Source organism: Pyrus communis, chromosome 4, assembly GCF_963583255.1.
Source record: "Pyrus communis chromosome 4, drPyrComm1.1, whole genome shotgun sequence".
Lineage (NCBI taxonomy): Eukaryota > Viridiplantae > Streptophyta > Magnoliopsida > Rosales > Rosaceae > Pyrus > Pyrus communis.
In genome coordinates, this window is record NC_084806.1 from 12063777 (window position 1) to 12077282 (window position 13506).

Consider the following 13506-nt stretch of genomic DNA (forward strand, 5'->3'; position numbering starts at 1 on the left):
TGATTATCACTATGTTCGAGAGAAGGTCGTTCGTCATGAATTGCTTGTTAATTATATTTGCTCGCAGGATCAGCTAGCTGATATCTTTACCAAGGGCTTGTCTTCGTCTAGATTCAAATTATTAGTGTCCAAGCTACTAGTGGTTTCCCCACCTGTTAGCTTGCCGGGGGTGGGGGGGGGGGTATTAGATGAAGTCAAGATCCACGTGTGATTCCCGCGACTTGAGGAATCCTCTTTTAGTTCAAACTGTGATCTTTCTGTTGTTCCTAGTTTATAGGATTTTTCAGTTTCAAATGTTTGTTGTAAGTCAAACGCTGAGCATGTAATCTTTCTGTTTGTATTTTGAAATCTCCTTGTATCTAGGGTTTTCAAACTCTTGTTGTAATCCTGATGCTAATATAAATACATGCATCCCATGTTTAACTGGGTGTGCAATTAAAGTGAAAACCCTACGAGTGTTAAAGTTTTACAGAATGTTCTCGGGAAAACTTATAACAGTCACCTTGAAAGAAAATCGAAAATAAAAAAACTAAAACAAATAGGAATGTAGATTTTTCAAGTTTCAAGTAAATTAATCTTGTATTAAAACAAATGCTACTATCCACAATGTTCTGTACTAACTAATCAACTCCACATACACAAATGCACCCAAATAATTAGTTTTGCAATACATGTCCTTAATTCCCAGTGAACCAGAGAGGTTGATTTCTGGCACTGGGAAAATCTATTAAATGCTTAGATATCTAAATACTGTATTTACTATTTAGAGGGGACAAAAACCCTGAAACTTGATTTACAACTGAGAAACACCATCAAATCCATTAGCGTGCCCATTTTTCTTTAAGCCATCTCCATTATTTCCTTCAATGTGGTAGTCATCGTCATCCATAAACCTCTTCCACAACCAATGTTGCTTCCACACCCTCTCTGTCATCTCTTCAATCGGGATGTTCTTCGTCTCCGGGAGCAGGAACAACACGAAGAAAGACATGATCAAGACCCACCCGGAGAAGAAGAGGAAGATGCCGTACTTGAAGTGGCAGAGCATCGAGAGGAAGCCCTGCGCTATAACGAAAGTAAAGAGCAAGTTGGTGCAGACAGTCACACTTTGCCCCGCTGAGCGGGTCTCGAGTGGGAATGTCTCACTTGGTATCAACCAACCTAGAGGCCCCCAAGACCAAGCGAACGCAGCAACATAAGTGCAAATCAGAACCACCACAAAGATTGCGAAGCCCTTGTGGAGGTCATCGGAGTGGTCCTTAACCTTGATCCCTAGTATTATGGCAATAGCCACTTGAGAGATGAACATTTGAACACCAGCTTGGAGTAAGAGAATGCGGCGGCCTACTTTGTCAACTGAGTAGATGGATACAACGGTGGACAGAACATTGACGGCTCCTGTGATAACAGCCGAGTAGAGGGAAGCATCGTTTCCAAACCCTAAAGTGTCGAACAGGACTGGCGCGTAAAACATTATGGCATTGATCCCAGTAAATTGTTGAAAGATCTGTAGGAAAAATCAGACAAAGAACACCATAAGCATACTAGTACTAATTGTATATATAATTTTTGGCATACTACAAAAAAAGCGTTGTTTCGATTGCTAACCTGCAAGGCTACTGCAATGATTAGTTGGGGACGATTCCTGCGCTTTATGAGATTTCTAAAGGGGTGCTTCACTTCTTTTGCTATGCGACTTGCCTCAACAAGATCCAAGAACTCTGGTTCGACATTTTCAGTGCCGCGGATCCTTTTAAGTACGGATTTTCCTTGGTCTAAGAGACCACGTTCTACGAGACTGTTAGGAGTTTCGACCACCAAGAGAGCTCCCAAGGTTAGGAGACCTGCAGGTAAACCAGCCAGCCCCAATGACACCCTCCAACCCCATCCTCCTGTGATCCTGTTATTCAAGCAATTCACCAACGGTCAGCAAATACAGCCAGAAAATTGTTAGGAGGCTAGCACAAAACGTTATTTGACTAAATTAAGCAGACAAAGCAAACCCTTAACTAAACAGTTCTAGCCACGTTAGTAGATTTTTTTGTAACATCAGTGTGCATCCTAAGAGATTGACATGAATTTATAACCGAAAAAGAAGAGATTGGTGGATTCATCATTTGTAGTGAAATAAATATATAATAAATTAATTTAAGAAAATAATTTCTACACTCTTTTTCACCTACACTTTTATTTATTTCTGATCCATAATTCTCCTTCAATTTATTTAGTCTCAAATTAAAATTAAACATGACTGCTTAGGAGAAAAAATAAATAAATATGCGAAAATAAAATTCCTTTTATCATGTAGAACTTAATTACCTTTCAATTTCTACCTTATGAATGTTCCTATGTCTCCTCAAGACATCATAAGTTTGAAACTGAGCCATGTGAATATGAATAAAAAAAGGCAATCAAGATGAAACAATTTGGAAGCTGATCCACGTCGATTGTTCAAATTCATTGTTTAATAGAATAAACCGTCCCTCAAATAGGCATATGCTTATCTATCAATAGTTTTACCAGTCAATTAATTTATCAGTCACATATGATGGCCCAAATTGTTGACTTTGAGTGCTCGAAGCTAAATACTAAATTGTAAAACAGTCCATTGGAAATATGTCATGCCAAAGAAAATTCATAAATCCTAAAAAATGCGACAGAAACATAAACATCAAGCATACGAAAGATTTTTCAATGTGTCTGAAAAATCTTTTTATGCATACATGTAACTTAAGGGGCACGGGTAATGTTACGGGTGGACTAGAAAAAAAAAAGAACAAATTGGGAGCAGCTGACTTACTTGCTGGTGCCATAATTAACGAGGTTTGCAAATAGAATGCCTAGTGTGACATTAAGCTGGAACAATATGTTCAGCCCTCCGCGGATTCTTGTCGGTGCAATCTCCGAAAGAAACAATGGTACAGCCTGCAAAGTAACATCGAGGTTAAGTTAAAGATTGTTGAACAAGAGAAACAGATGTATATTTTCGGTAATTTATTTAGATAAAAACTTATTTGCAGCTAGACAATGTACACCAACATAGTTGTTCTCTATTTTGTCAATCAATAGTAAAGTTATTTAGTTGTGTTGACATAACAATTGAAACAAAGAGATGGCTTAGTCTTTTTTTTTTTGCATAGAGTAGGAAAAAAAATAATACATAGTTTATAATCATCTCAAATTATTAGATTCTTATTATAGGTGAGAATTGGTAAAAGCACGAAACAAATTAATAATTTATTATCGAACTCATTATCTAAAATATTAAAATTTAAAACTTCATACATTTACAAGTAAAAATACATACCGTAAAAGTACTGTAAAGTTAATCAAATCTTAAATCGGAGTTTGAACATAGAACTTTTTATCACATGCATTGTGCTTTAAAAGGTATCTTTTTATATCCTTTTGGACCAACCTTTTTTGACCCTTGAAATTAAGGTCCTAGTAACTACAAAAGGATAAGATAAACAATTCGGACATGCACACCGCATAATAATCATGTACAAGTTCAGAATAACATTGGAGTTCCACGGCTTCACGTTATTTCACAAACCAACATACAAAAAAGATGCACGACTTTTTGGAAAGAAAAAAAAAATTCGAAAAGCGACTAGAAGAAGTTGCAAAGAAAGTGGGGTGAGGAAGCTCCAGTGGCCTCATCTGTTAGCAAAAGAGAGGTCTCACCAGTCACCACACCACATGTAGAAACGTCAAAACACATGAATATATTTAAGATTTTTTAATCAAAATAGTCTCTGAGATTTACATAACACATCACTTTGATCTTTGAGATTTGAAATCAATAGAAGTGGTCCCTGAGATTGTCCATCATCAATTATTTTGGTCATTCCGTGCAAAATTATGTTAAATAATCAAAATGACAAATATACCCTCAATTTAATAAACTATAAGCCAAAATGATTTGACAAAAAACTAAGGGTATTTTGGTTATTTTATTCTTATTTAATGGAGATTTTTCACAGAATGATCAAAATGATTGATGGTGGACAAATTCAGGGATCAGAACGAGGGGTTATGTAAATCTCAACGATCATTTTGACTAAAAAACTTATATTTAAAGCACAAAAGAGTTGGAAAAAAACTGGATGATTGTGACTTTACGAGAAAATAACTTAAAACAAACAAAAAGAAGCTTCAAATTATTCAGACGCACAAAATATATACAGCCTCTAATACAATTAAGTAAAGTGTACTGCAAAGAAAAGTTAACTTTATTGCTAAAAAAGAAAAAGAAGAAACTCATGGACTCTAATTTGATCATAGGCAAAACCTCTCTTCCAATCTAAGCGTTTAGAGACCAAAAGTGCCCCACAGGACGTCGGTGCATGAAATTTTTTATAAGGCAACAAAAGAATATTTTGATATGAGATATTTTGATAAAAGAAAATGAATTGAACAATTCATCTGTTGTGATTCATAAGTATAACAAGATGTGGTGTCCAAGTCACTAGTCAGTACACCTATAAAATTGTTTTGATCATACTTCAAAATGATAGTAATTGGGATGGACCCAAGTACGCTTTGGTGTCGGTATTGCAAGAGAAAGTGCCAAAGAACGCGTTTTAGCTTACACCACACTCTTATCTCCCACAGAAAGTATGAACCCTACAAAAATTTAATTGTATTTTGACATATTCTGTAACATTATAATAGTGGATAATCTAGATTTGGACAAAATATGTTAGCTAGATCAGTATGTCGTATTTTTTTCATTCTTCGTAATTTAGATAAATTTAGTGTAAATAATCGTTTAAATGAAACAGCAACACATAATCTTATGTTTTTTGACAAAGACTATTCTATGATATCCAAACTTACGACACTAGAACGCATGCACACTGTCCAAGTTAAACTGGCCTAGCTCGGTCCGCAACAAGTTAGTATGCAAAAGAACATGAAATTAAAAAGAAGAAATTAGAATTGAACAGACCTGATTTGCGAACCCAACTCCACAACCAAGTGAGATCCTTCCAATGATGAGCATAGCGAGGTCTTGTGCTGCAGCATTGAGAATTGTGCCGCCAATGAAGAAAATCCCAGCAATCAGCATAGACGGCCTCCGCCCGAACTTCCTGGTGGTGTAGGAAGCGGCGAATGTGGCAGTTAAGCCTGCCAGGTACAGCGACGACGTGAATAACTGCAGGCCCTGGTTGTCGTATTTGCAGTAGTTGCTGTTGATCCCCTGTTCTAGAGTCCTCCTGTACACAACCGGGAAAAACTTTTTCAAGAATGGGGACATCGATGTAACTCCACCTGCATCAAATTAAATTAAGTTCACCATTAGTTCAAATTTTTGTTTTTTTTTTTTTAAATATAATTTTTTTTGGAATCAAAATTTCGCTTTTAAATTTGTACAAACAATATTGCCTAAAATTCAAGTAGAAAGTAACCACTCCCAATTCTCATTTGTCCGTAAAATTCATAAACAAATAATCCAAAATCATATGAAATTTGATAATTTTTTTGGGTAGAAAATGACGCTTTACTACGGTGACAAAAAAACAAAAGTACCTATATACCCTGACATGGTTTAATTATCCTATTTCCTAACAACTAACAATTTAAATGCTATCATTTGTTAAAAAAAATTGGGGTAAGTTTTAGATTTTAAAAAGGGAAAAAGTTCATTTAAATAGAAACTTTCTTCTGTGTTTTCAAAAGCATTGAGTAAAGAACATTTGTTTACTAAAAGAAAGAAACAAACATGATAATTAAATAAATTAATTAAGTAGAATATCAACATTGAACATGTTGACTGAGGAATTTTCTGGTGTACTCCAAGTATCTTGTATTCCGGAGTTTTAGCCGTTGGATCATGGTGAAATAAACAATGACCAAGTTCTAACGGATGAAACCTTCGGAATATAGAATCTTTCATTGAAGCATCTAAAAGGTTTTCCCAGAACCCTAACCAAACAATGCCCACAGAGTTCATCTAGCGGAGTAGCTGAACCAACAAGATCTAAAGCTCTAACAGTGCGAAGCTCAAATAGTGTACGTCTGTGTGAGTAGAGAGAGACGATTACCTGAAACACCGACATCGTAACCAAACATGAGTCCACCAGTAGCAGCCATTATACACGAGATGATGACGATGGGCGTGATCTTTGCCTCGAACTCACGCCCGTCCGAACCCGCTGAGAACCCTCCGCCGGCCATGACCGATATCGAAGAACACTTAATTCTAGTTCCTCACAATTTCTCAAAGCAAGAAGAAGAAGAAGAAGAGAGACGTCAGGTGGTAATGGGAATTGAATTTTTGAGTAGCGAGAGGTTGTTTATATAGAGGAGGTGGCATGGAAGTAGCACGAGATTCGAATTCGATCGTGTAGTGGGAACCACCGTTGAGATTTTTCCGCGTGTTCCTCAGATTTGAAATGGACGGGTGGCCTTTACTGTTTTCTCTGGAAAAGTCTGTGGTCAACACAGACAATATTTTGTAATAAGTGGTCAAGCCTCCTGGATCGGGAGTGGGAATTAATTAATTACTTTGCAACTCTAATTTGAATGTTAATGGGGTTTGGTGAGCTAATTAATTCAATCCAGTTTAGGACTGGAGATCAAATAGGAAATTAATTTGGAAGGTTGAGTTTAATCGAACTGGACTGAAACTGAGTCTATTAAAATTGATCATGATCTTTTTTGCACAATAATTGAATGTATAGTCAAGATGGCACATGCATAATTATGCCTTTTTAGGTCTATGCGTTGCACGTATTTCTTTGCCTTAGGGCACGTGAAAATTTCAATTATGCTTTTTAAAAATGAGAGAACTAATAAAAATTGACATAACCACCCGTTTAACGTTTTAAATTCTTACATCATTAACCTCTTAATGAGTCTAACCGTCAAATTAATTTTTATTTTTTTAGTTGTACTTAGTTGATCCATTTTTATGCTTACACAAATATTATATCGATGACGTGTAGATTAAGAGATAATGTATGGGCAAAATACAAGAACTTTTAAGAAGATCCATTTCAACCTTCAAAATACGGCAACGGAGGGAGGGAGAGAAGGAGCACTAAATACTGGCATCAATTTGCTTCTACACGTGTAAGCAACAAAAATGGACCGCCCAATGTCCTGTAAAAAGATTATTGTTAGTTTGATAATTTGACGAGCATATGATGATATTACAATCTGTAACTTTCAAGTTGCACTTATTTTGCCCTAAACAACAAAGGTACTAATTGTAATCTACCATTGATTTATCTACTCGAATTTATTTTGCCCAAACAAAAAAATAATATAATACTAGTATGCATCAACATAGAATCTTTTTTTTTTTTTTGGTTGGCTAAAATTTTCTTATCTAGATATACTTTTCAAATTTGTATTTCTTGATAAATAAAAGGATTGAATTGAAATGTGAAAGGAAGTTGGTTCTGCAAGCAAGTTCTAATTTACTTCTTTTCTATTTTCAAATGATTCTTTTGGTCAACTATAATAAAATTAGTTAATTAATAAAAAAATTGTCATTAATTTAGGTTATACATGAAGCAGCATTAACATAAAATCTAAAATCAAGAGGTCGACATGCCATCGTAATCCATCATAATCTTTCAAGGCATAGTTGGTCCACATCAATATGTTGTCAATACCACATGCGTTCAAAAACTAAGGGAACGTAAATCTTGTGTCATTGTGCTATTCAAGTTAGAACCCAAGTTGGAAGTGGCACATGAACCTTTACCTAGAGGACGTAAGATAAGATATGCTTACCGGATAACTTGTGGTCCAATAGATTGATGAACTTTATTCTGTCACAGACTTAAGTTGCACTAGCTACATACATGTTAATAACACGGTCTTATTCCTCGTTCTCAAATTGCAAATCAATTGAATATGTTGAGTACGCTAATTTTAGGGTGTACAATCTAAACAGGGACGGATTTGGCTTACTAGGAGATCTAGGCCAAAACTAAATTAGGCCTTGGCACCATAAAATTTTCATAATACCAAAATGTGATGCAGTCATCATCTTCAATATGTCAGTTCTTTTTGTTTCAACTCTCACCTTCACATCCGAAGATGGTTATTTTTCGACTGCCAAGATCGGTGGGCAATCATGCAATAGAAGGAAAGGAGGCTATTATCATCTAATAGGATTGGATTATTGATTACTCAGTGCTCCATAAGAAGTAGAACCCGAGAGCACTTGACACAAATTACTAGCTCTTTAACACTGAACTGCTCATACATTAATGTTAATCATCTTTTTTTTTTTTTTTAATTTGTAGGAACTCTATCTAAGATAAATTTTTGTGAGAACCAAAAGCTTTATCTATCTTCTAAGTATTACCTTAACCAAATTAAGCATTTAAACAATGAAGTATGCTAAGCATATGCAAGTGGCTTATAGCTTAGTTGGTTAAAAGTATTTGTCCATCTACTCAAGGTTCTGTCTATCATTGGTTAAAAAAATAGGTATGCTAAGTACGTAAATTATTAAGTAATGAGCGTCCTACTTAAGCCATTCCAAATTTCATGGCAATTAACAATGAAGGAGATTATTTGGCTTCTTGCTGAAGATATTCATAATTTCTTGTCCGCTTTTAAGTTAATAAATTCATAATATCTAATAAGAAGAAAGATTGAACTTAAGCAATAATAGCGCACTTAAACAAACTAATAAACAATTATTTTGCTCACTAATCAATAAAGTATTCCCACTGAAAGCCTTAGTGTGCGTAGGACCCCAAAAGGACATCTCTAAATAATAATTTTATTTGGTATCTAGTCATCTTTAATTGTCATATAGTTTTTTCTATTAATAAATTTCAGCAACCCGAGTGGACCGGTATGAAGAAACGAAGTCATTCTGATCTTGCGATGACGCAACATAGATACAGCCAGGACTAACATGTGCAACCATTCACAACTAATATATATATATAACTATTAATAAATTTCAGCAACCCGAGTGGAACGGTAGGAAGAAACGAAATCATTCTGATCTTGCGATGACGCAACATAGATACAGCCAGGACTAACATGTGCAACCATTCACAACTAATATATATATATATATATATATATATATGTATATATATATATATATGTATATATATATATATCAGGCCCCTTAAGGAAGATATTTTCATTCTATTAAAAAAATAAAAATTAGTTATGGGATCCGCTCTGCATTGAATTTTAACGATCTGAACTGTTTATTTTATAAGCCTTGATTCATAGATTATCCTTATAAAAATTCAATTCAATCCAAAACTATTTGCCTATTTAATTAGCACAAAATTTTCAATGTTTTTCTTGGCATAAATTCGTCAATTTTTTGAACTCAATTATATGCCTCAAATATTTCTGATTTGGCTAATATTTTGTAATGATAATCTATGAAGTGCAACATGAAAAATAAATTTTTCTTTCTTCAATGCCGAATAGAAGACTTGTATTATCCACTTCCTCAATTTCTTTTAAAAAAATTAAACTACAAAAAGAAATTCGTAATATATATATCCCCACCATCCAAATCTCAATGCTTATTGGCGTGTTTAGAATATTTTTCTATCCCCTCTCTCCATGGAAAATTAGATAATCATATCCTACTGACAAATCAAACGCAATTAGCCGATGTGCGGCTGTTGTTTCCTATGCTCGTGTGATGACGTTCACATGTAGCATCTAAAACATGTGATGGTACGTAGTTTGAGAAAAACAGAGTCTACAACGGAAGGTGGTCTGACCAAGAAAGAAAAACAAGACAATTGAAGAACAACATTTAACCTCCAGGTGACTCTGATCATAGTCACCTGTTTTTGTTTGTTTTCTTTGTTAATTATTTAGCCATCGCATGCTGGAAAACTCTCATTCCAACACTTGCTCTAATCGAGTTAACCATAGAAGGAAGGAGGTATGAAATCTCCCCGTATAACAAACTCACTAACCAACCTTTGAGCTTGACCAATCCAAATCACTTATAAGCTAACCACTTACAAGCTAACGCCTGTCATTAGATTTCTTCCTTTAGAAAGGGAAGATAGCTACTACTTTCTCTAGGTTTACAAATTTGGTTTAAAGTCAAAAAATAGATACTCAAGCCTTAATTAGCTAATACAGAAGTCAGATAATTTTCTTTGACTAAACCTTTGCAACCCCCCTTTGCGCTAATTTTTGTCCTTTAGATTTTCCATACGGATAATGCTTGTTCTTGATAACATTACATTTTAGAGAAAATATATTAAATACAATAGTTTAGAAAGAAAATTCAACTGACTATAACAAGGTTAGAATTTCACAACCAAGAATCAATTAATGCATGATAAGTTAATAGATTAGGGTTTCATTTTTTTTGTTTCATTAGAGCTCTTTAAGGCATGATAAGTTAGTTATGGTAATTTCATTTTGTTCTCTAAACAAAAAACATCCATTAAAGTTTCGAAAGAAGGCCAAAAAATGACGTGGAACGATGACCTCTGCAAAAACGCGTAAAGGCTGATGTATACTTTGGAGACACCGAAGTGGACCGTCTCTATTAATCGGATGCCCAAAACCATGCAAATCTCAAGCATTTGGGTTTCGGATTTGGAGTCAAACTTTTGTTTTGGTTTTGGATAAGGATAAGGATAAAAACAAACAAATACATGACATTATTCACGAGACAATCATCAAACTTAAGACGGCTTTGTACGGATGCATGTCGGCAGCCCAAAGTATGGGAAATATATATGCATGACTTTCTTACTTTGACAAAGCTAATCAAAATCAGTGCAAGTTGAACAAAAAAGTGGATAGACGTAATAGGAGTCTTCAGATAGAACCGTAAAACAAATATTAGGCAGTTTTTGTGGTGTTACAACTGCCGCTCGTGTTCCTAATCAATTACAGCAAGCCTGGAATTATGACTTTGTTATTCAAAAGCAACAATATTCTTCCATGTCACTGCACCATCCGTTTCAAGTTACCATCGTCTTTTCAATTTTTTCCTATAAAAGTGTCAGCATTATACAACAAACAGCCTTATTAGTTATAATTATCGTGGAGAAATTAGTTGAAATTCAGTTGGTGATGTCATTATACTCGATGATACATATATCTCACAAATGTGGACTTATCAGGGTAATAAAGTTTTCTTTTATTTTTTTTCAAACGACAGAAGATTTAAAGCAGATTCAAAATAGTACATCGTGAGCTAAGACTTTAATGAAATCCTAACCCATCAGAAGAAAACTCAACTGCAAAAAAGAAAAAAAACCAAAAAAAAAAAAAAAAAAAAAAAAACCAAAAAAAACTCTTAAAAATTTGACACAAACAACAGTAATAATAACGTGATATAAAAAATAATATATCAAACTGAAAATAGGAAAGTGTACAACAAGATTATACATATTTGGAATCCTAATGGTTGCCAGAGATGGCCGGAAAATAGCCTGAAAGGTGACTGGTCCGTGGGAAAGCTGGAAAACTCGCCGGAAATTGGGTAAACTTTAAACGTTCATAACTTCTTCAATACTAAAAAAAATCAAGTGATTCAAAGACGAAAATCATAATTCTCGATGAGACGAAGAGAATGGTACCTTTCTTGATGGCTAAATATCCGTGGTTAGGCCGGAAAATGACTCGAAATTGGCCGTCTTGGTCTCAAGTCGGCCACTTTCAAGCCGTTTTTCGGTCAAACCACGACGAGTTAGCCGTCCAAAAAGGTACCATTCTCTTCATCTTGTTGAGAAGTATGATTTTCATTTTGAATCGCTTGATTTCGTTGAGTATTGAAGTTATGAATGTTTAAAGTTTACCTAGTTTCTGGCGAGTTTTTTCGGTTTTCCCACGGACCAGTCACCTTTCAGGATATTTTCTGATCATCTCTGGCAACCATTGATCTTCTAAATAGATATAATCTTGTTTTACACTTTCCTATCTTTATTTTGATATATTATGGGTCGAATTTGGTTAAGAAATGATTGAGTTATGAAGCTTTGAAAATTGCTCAAACTTCCGACCAAGAGCTCCGGGACACTTAATGGAGTTTTTAACGGAAGGACTAAAATGATGGATGGTGGGCAATCTCAGGGACCATTTCTATTGATTTCAATCTCAGACACTAAAGTGATGTGTTATGCAAATCTTAAGAATCATTTTGGCTATTTACCCAAATAACAATTGAACACAAGCTTTCTACACCAACTAGAAACTAAGCAAACATCTGAAAATCAACCAACACTTCCGAGTCCCTTGTATCAAACTTGAAAATGTTGGTAACCCGCGGCTAATGCATGAACTCGGGTCCCACCTCTAGTTAGGTTTCTTTTATTCAGGACAAGTTAAAGCAGACATGGCATTAGCCAAGTTCGATAAAGCAATGTGCTCCTCACTTTGTATCCAAGTTCGCATCTTTCTCCCTGCAGTTTAAATTGATTTAGTGGTAGATTATCATTTGAATTAAGAAAGAATTATGGCAGTTATTGACCCCCAGAAATTTATTAATGGGTTGGTATTAGCGAACTAATGAACATCCGTGGAGAATAGCCATGAGACAAGATTGTGATGGGAGCATACAGGATGCAAGCTTGCGGCATTTTATTTATTTATTTTAGAAAACTTCGACAACACAAGATAAATTTATTGATATGAAAAAAAAGAAGTTACACCTAGTCAAGGGGGGGCATAAACCTTACCCCTCATAGAGCAAGAAAAACAAATACTAAAAAAGATGGGGGGACGTACACCTTACCCCTTTTGGAAAAGAAAATACAAAAAAAAGAAGGGGGACATAGATCTTACCTCTCTTGAAAAAGAAAATACAAGAAAAAGATTGGGTGGACATAGGCCCAAACCCCTCTATGAACCTAAAAGGTAAGAACCTGCAAGACAAGCTGTAAAACAAAAAGTTTGTGGCATATATACTAGAAAAGTTTGGAAAGATAAGATACTATGACAAGCTTGTACATATTCTTTTATCTCACGCCGGATATTGTTTGTGTTGCTTTTTACTTAAAACTCATAGTTTTGATTGTGTACTTGATTGTCACCTTTGTTTAATTCATGCAAGTTTAACTACATTAATCTTATTATAGATAGTGTGGTAACAACTTAACAACTTAATGTACTCCCGAAGAGATTAATTACTGTGTGTGCTTAATAATTTTATTGTAATAAAAGTAGTCTTCGGACATATCTATTTCCGGACATATATATCCCTTTTCCCGACATTATAGGCATGTTGTAACAGTTGTCGGCTTTAACCGTCGGATCATCATATTGCTAGGAAATATGGCCCTTCTAACAATACACCGGATAGACTCGATCAACTTTCAATGCAACAAACTTGCTGTGCGTTATAACCAAGTATTCAAGACCAAAATCAACCACGTATAATGCCCTGGCACTGACTAAATCATCCGTTTTCTCCGTGGTTCACTTCTTGTTGCCTTGAGGTCATCTAGTATATAAACCTTTCTCTAGGACAAACTTTTCATATATTTTACCGAGATATTCAAAACCTTTTCCATGAGGTCATTGAGT

The 13506-nt window shown here is 35.0% G+C and overlaps 1 protein-coding gene across 1 annotated transcript; it reads right to left on the reverse strand.

The window, feature by feature from the left end:
- Positions 1–560: 560 nt before the first annotated feature.
- On the reverse strand, positions 561–6283 carry LOC137731589 (sugar transport protein 13-like). Its single transcript, XM_068470744.1, has 5 exons — positions 6051–6283; positions 4955–5277; positions 2801–2925; positions 1609–1900; positions 561–1507 (listed from the first exon to the last, which is right to left on the reverse strand). The coding sequence occupies exons 1-5, from the start codon at positions 6181–6183 to the stop codon at positions 794–796; spliced, it is 1587 nt and encodes a 528-aa protein (XP_068326845.1). The 5' UTR covers positions 6184–6283; the 3' UTR covers positions 561–793.
- Positions 6284–13506: the final 7223 nt, after the last annotated feature.

Coding starts and splice junctions, on each gene's coding strand:
- LOC137731589 (XM_068470744.1), bottom strand. CDS start 6,183: ATGGCCGGCGGAGGGTTCTCAGCGGGTTCGGACGGGCGTGAGTTCGAG. Junction 5,278..6,050: donor TTACGATGTCGGTGTTTCAG/GTAATCGTCTCT, acceptor AATTTGATGCAG/GTGGAGTTACATCGATGTCC. Junction 2,926..4,954: donor GAGTTGGGTTCGCAAATCAG/GTCTGTTCAATT, acceptor GTTACTTTGCAG/GCTGTACCATTGTTTCTTTC.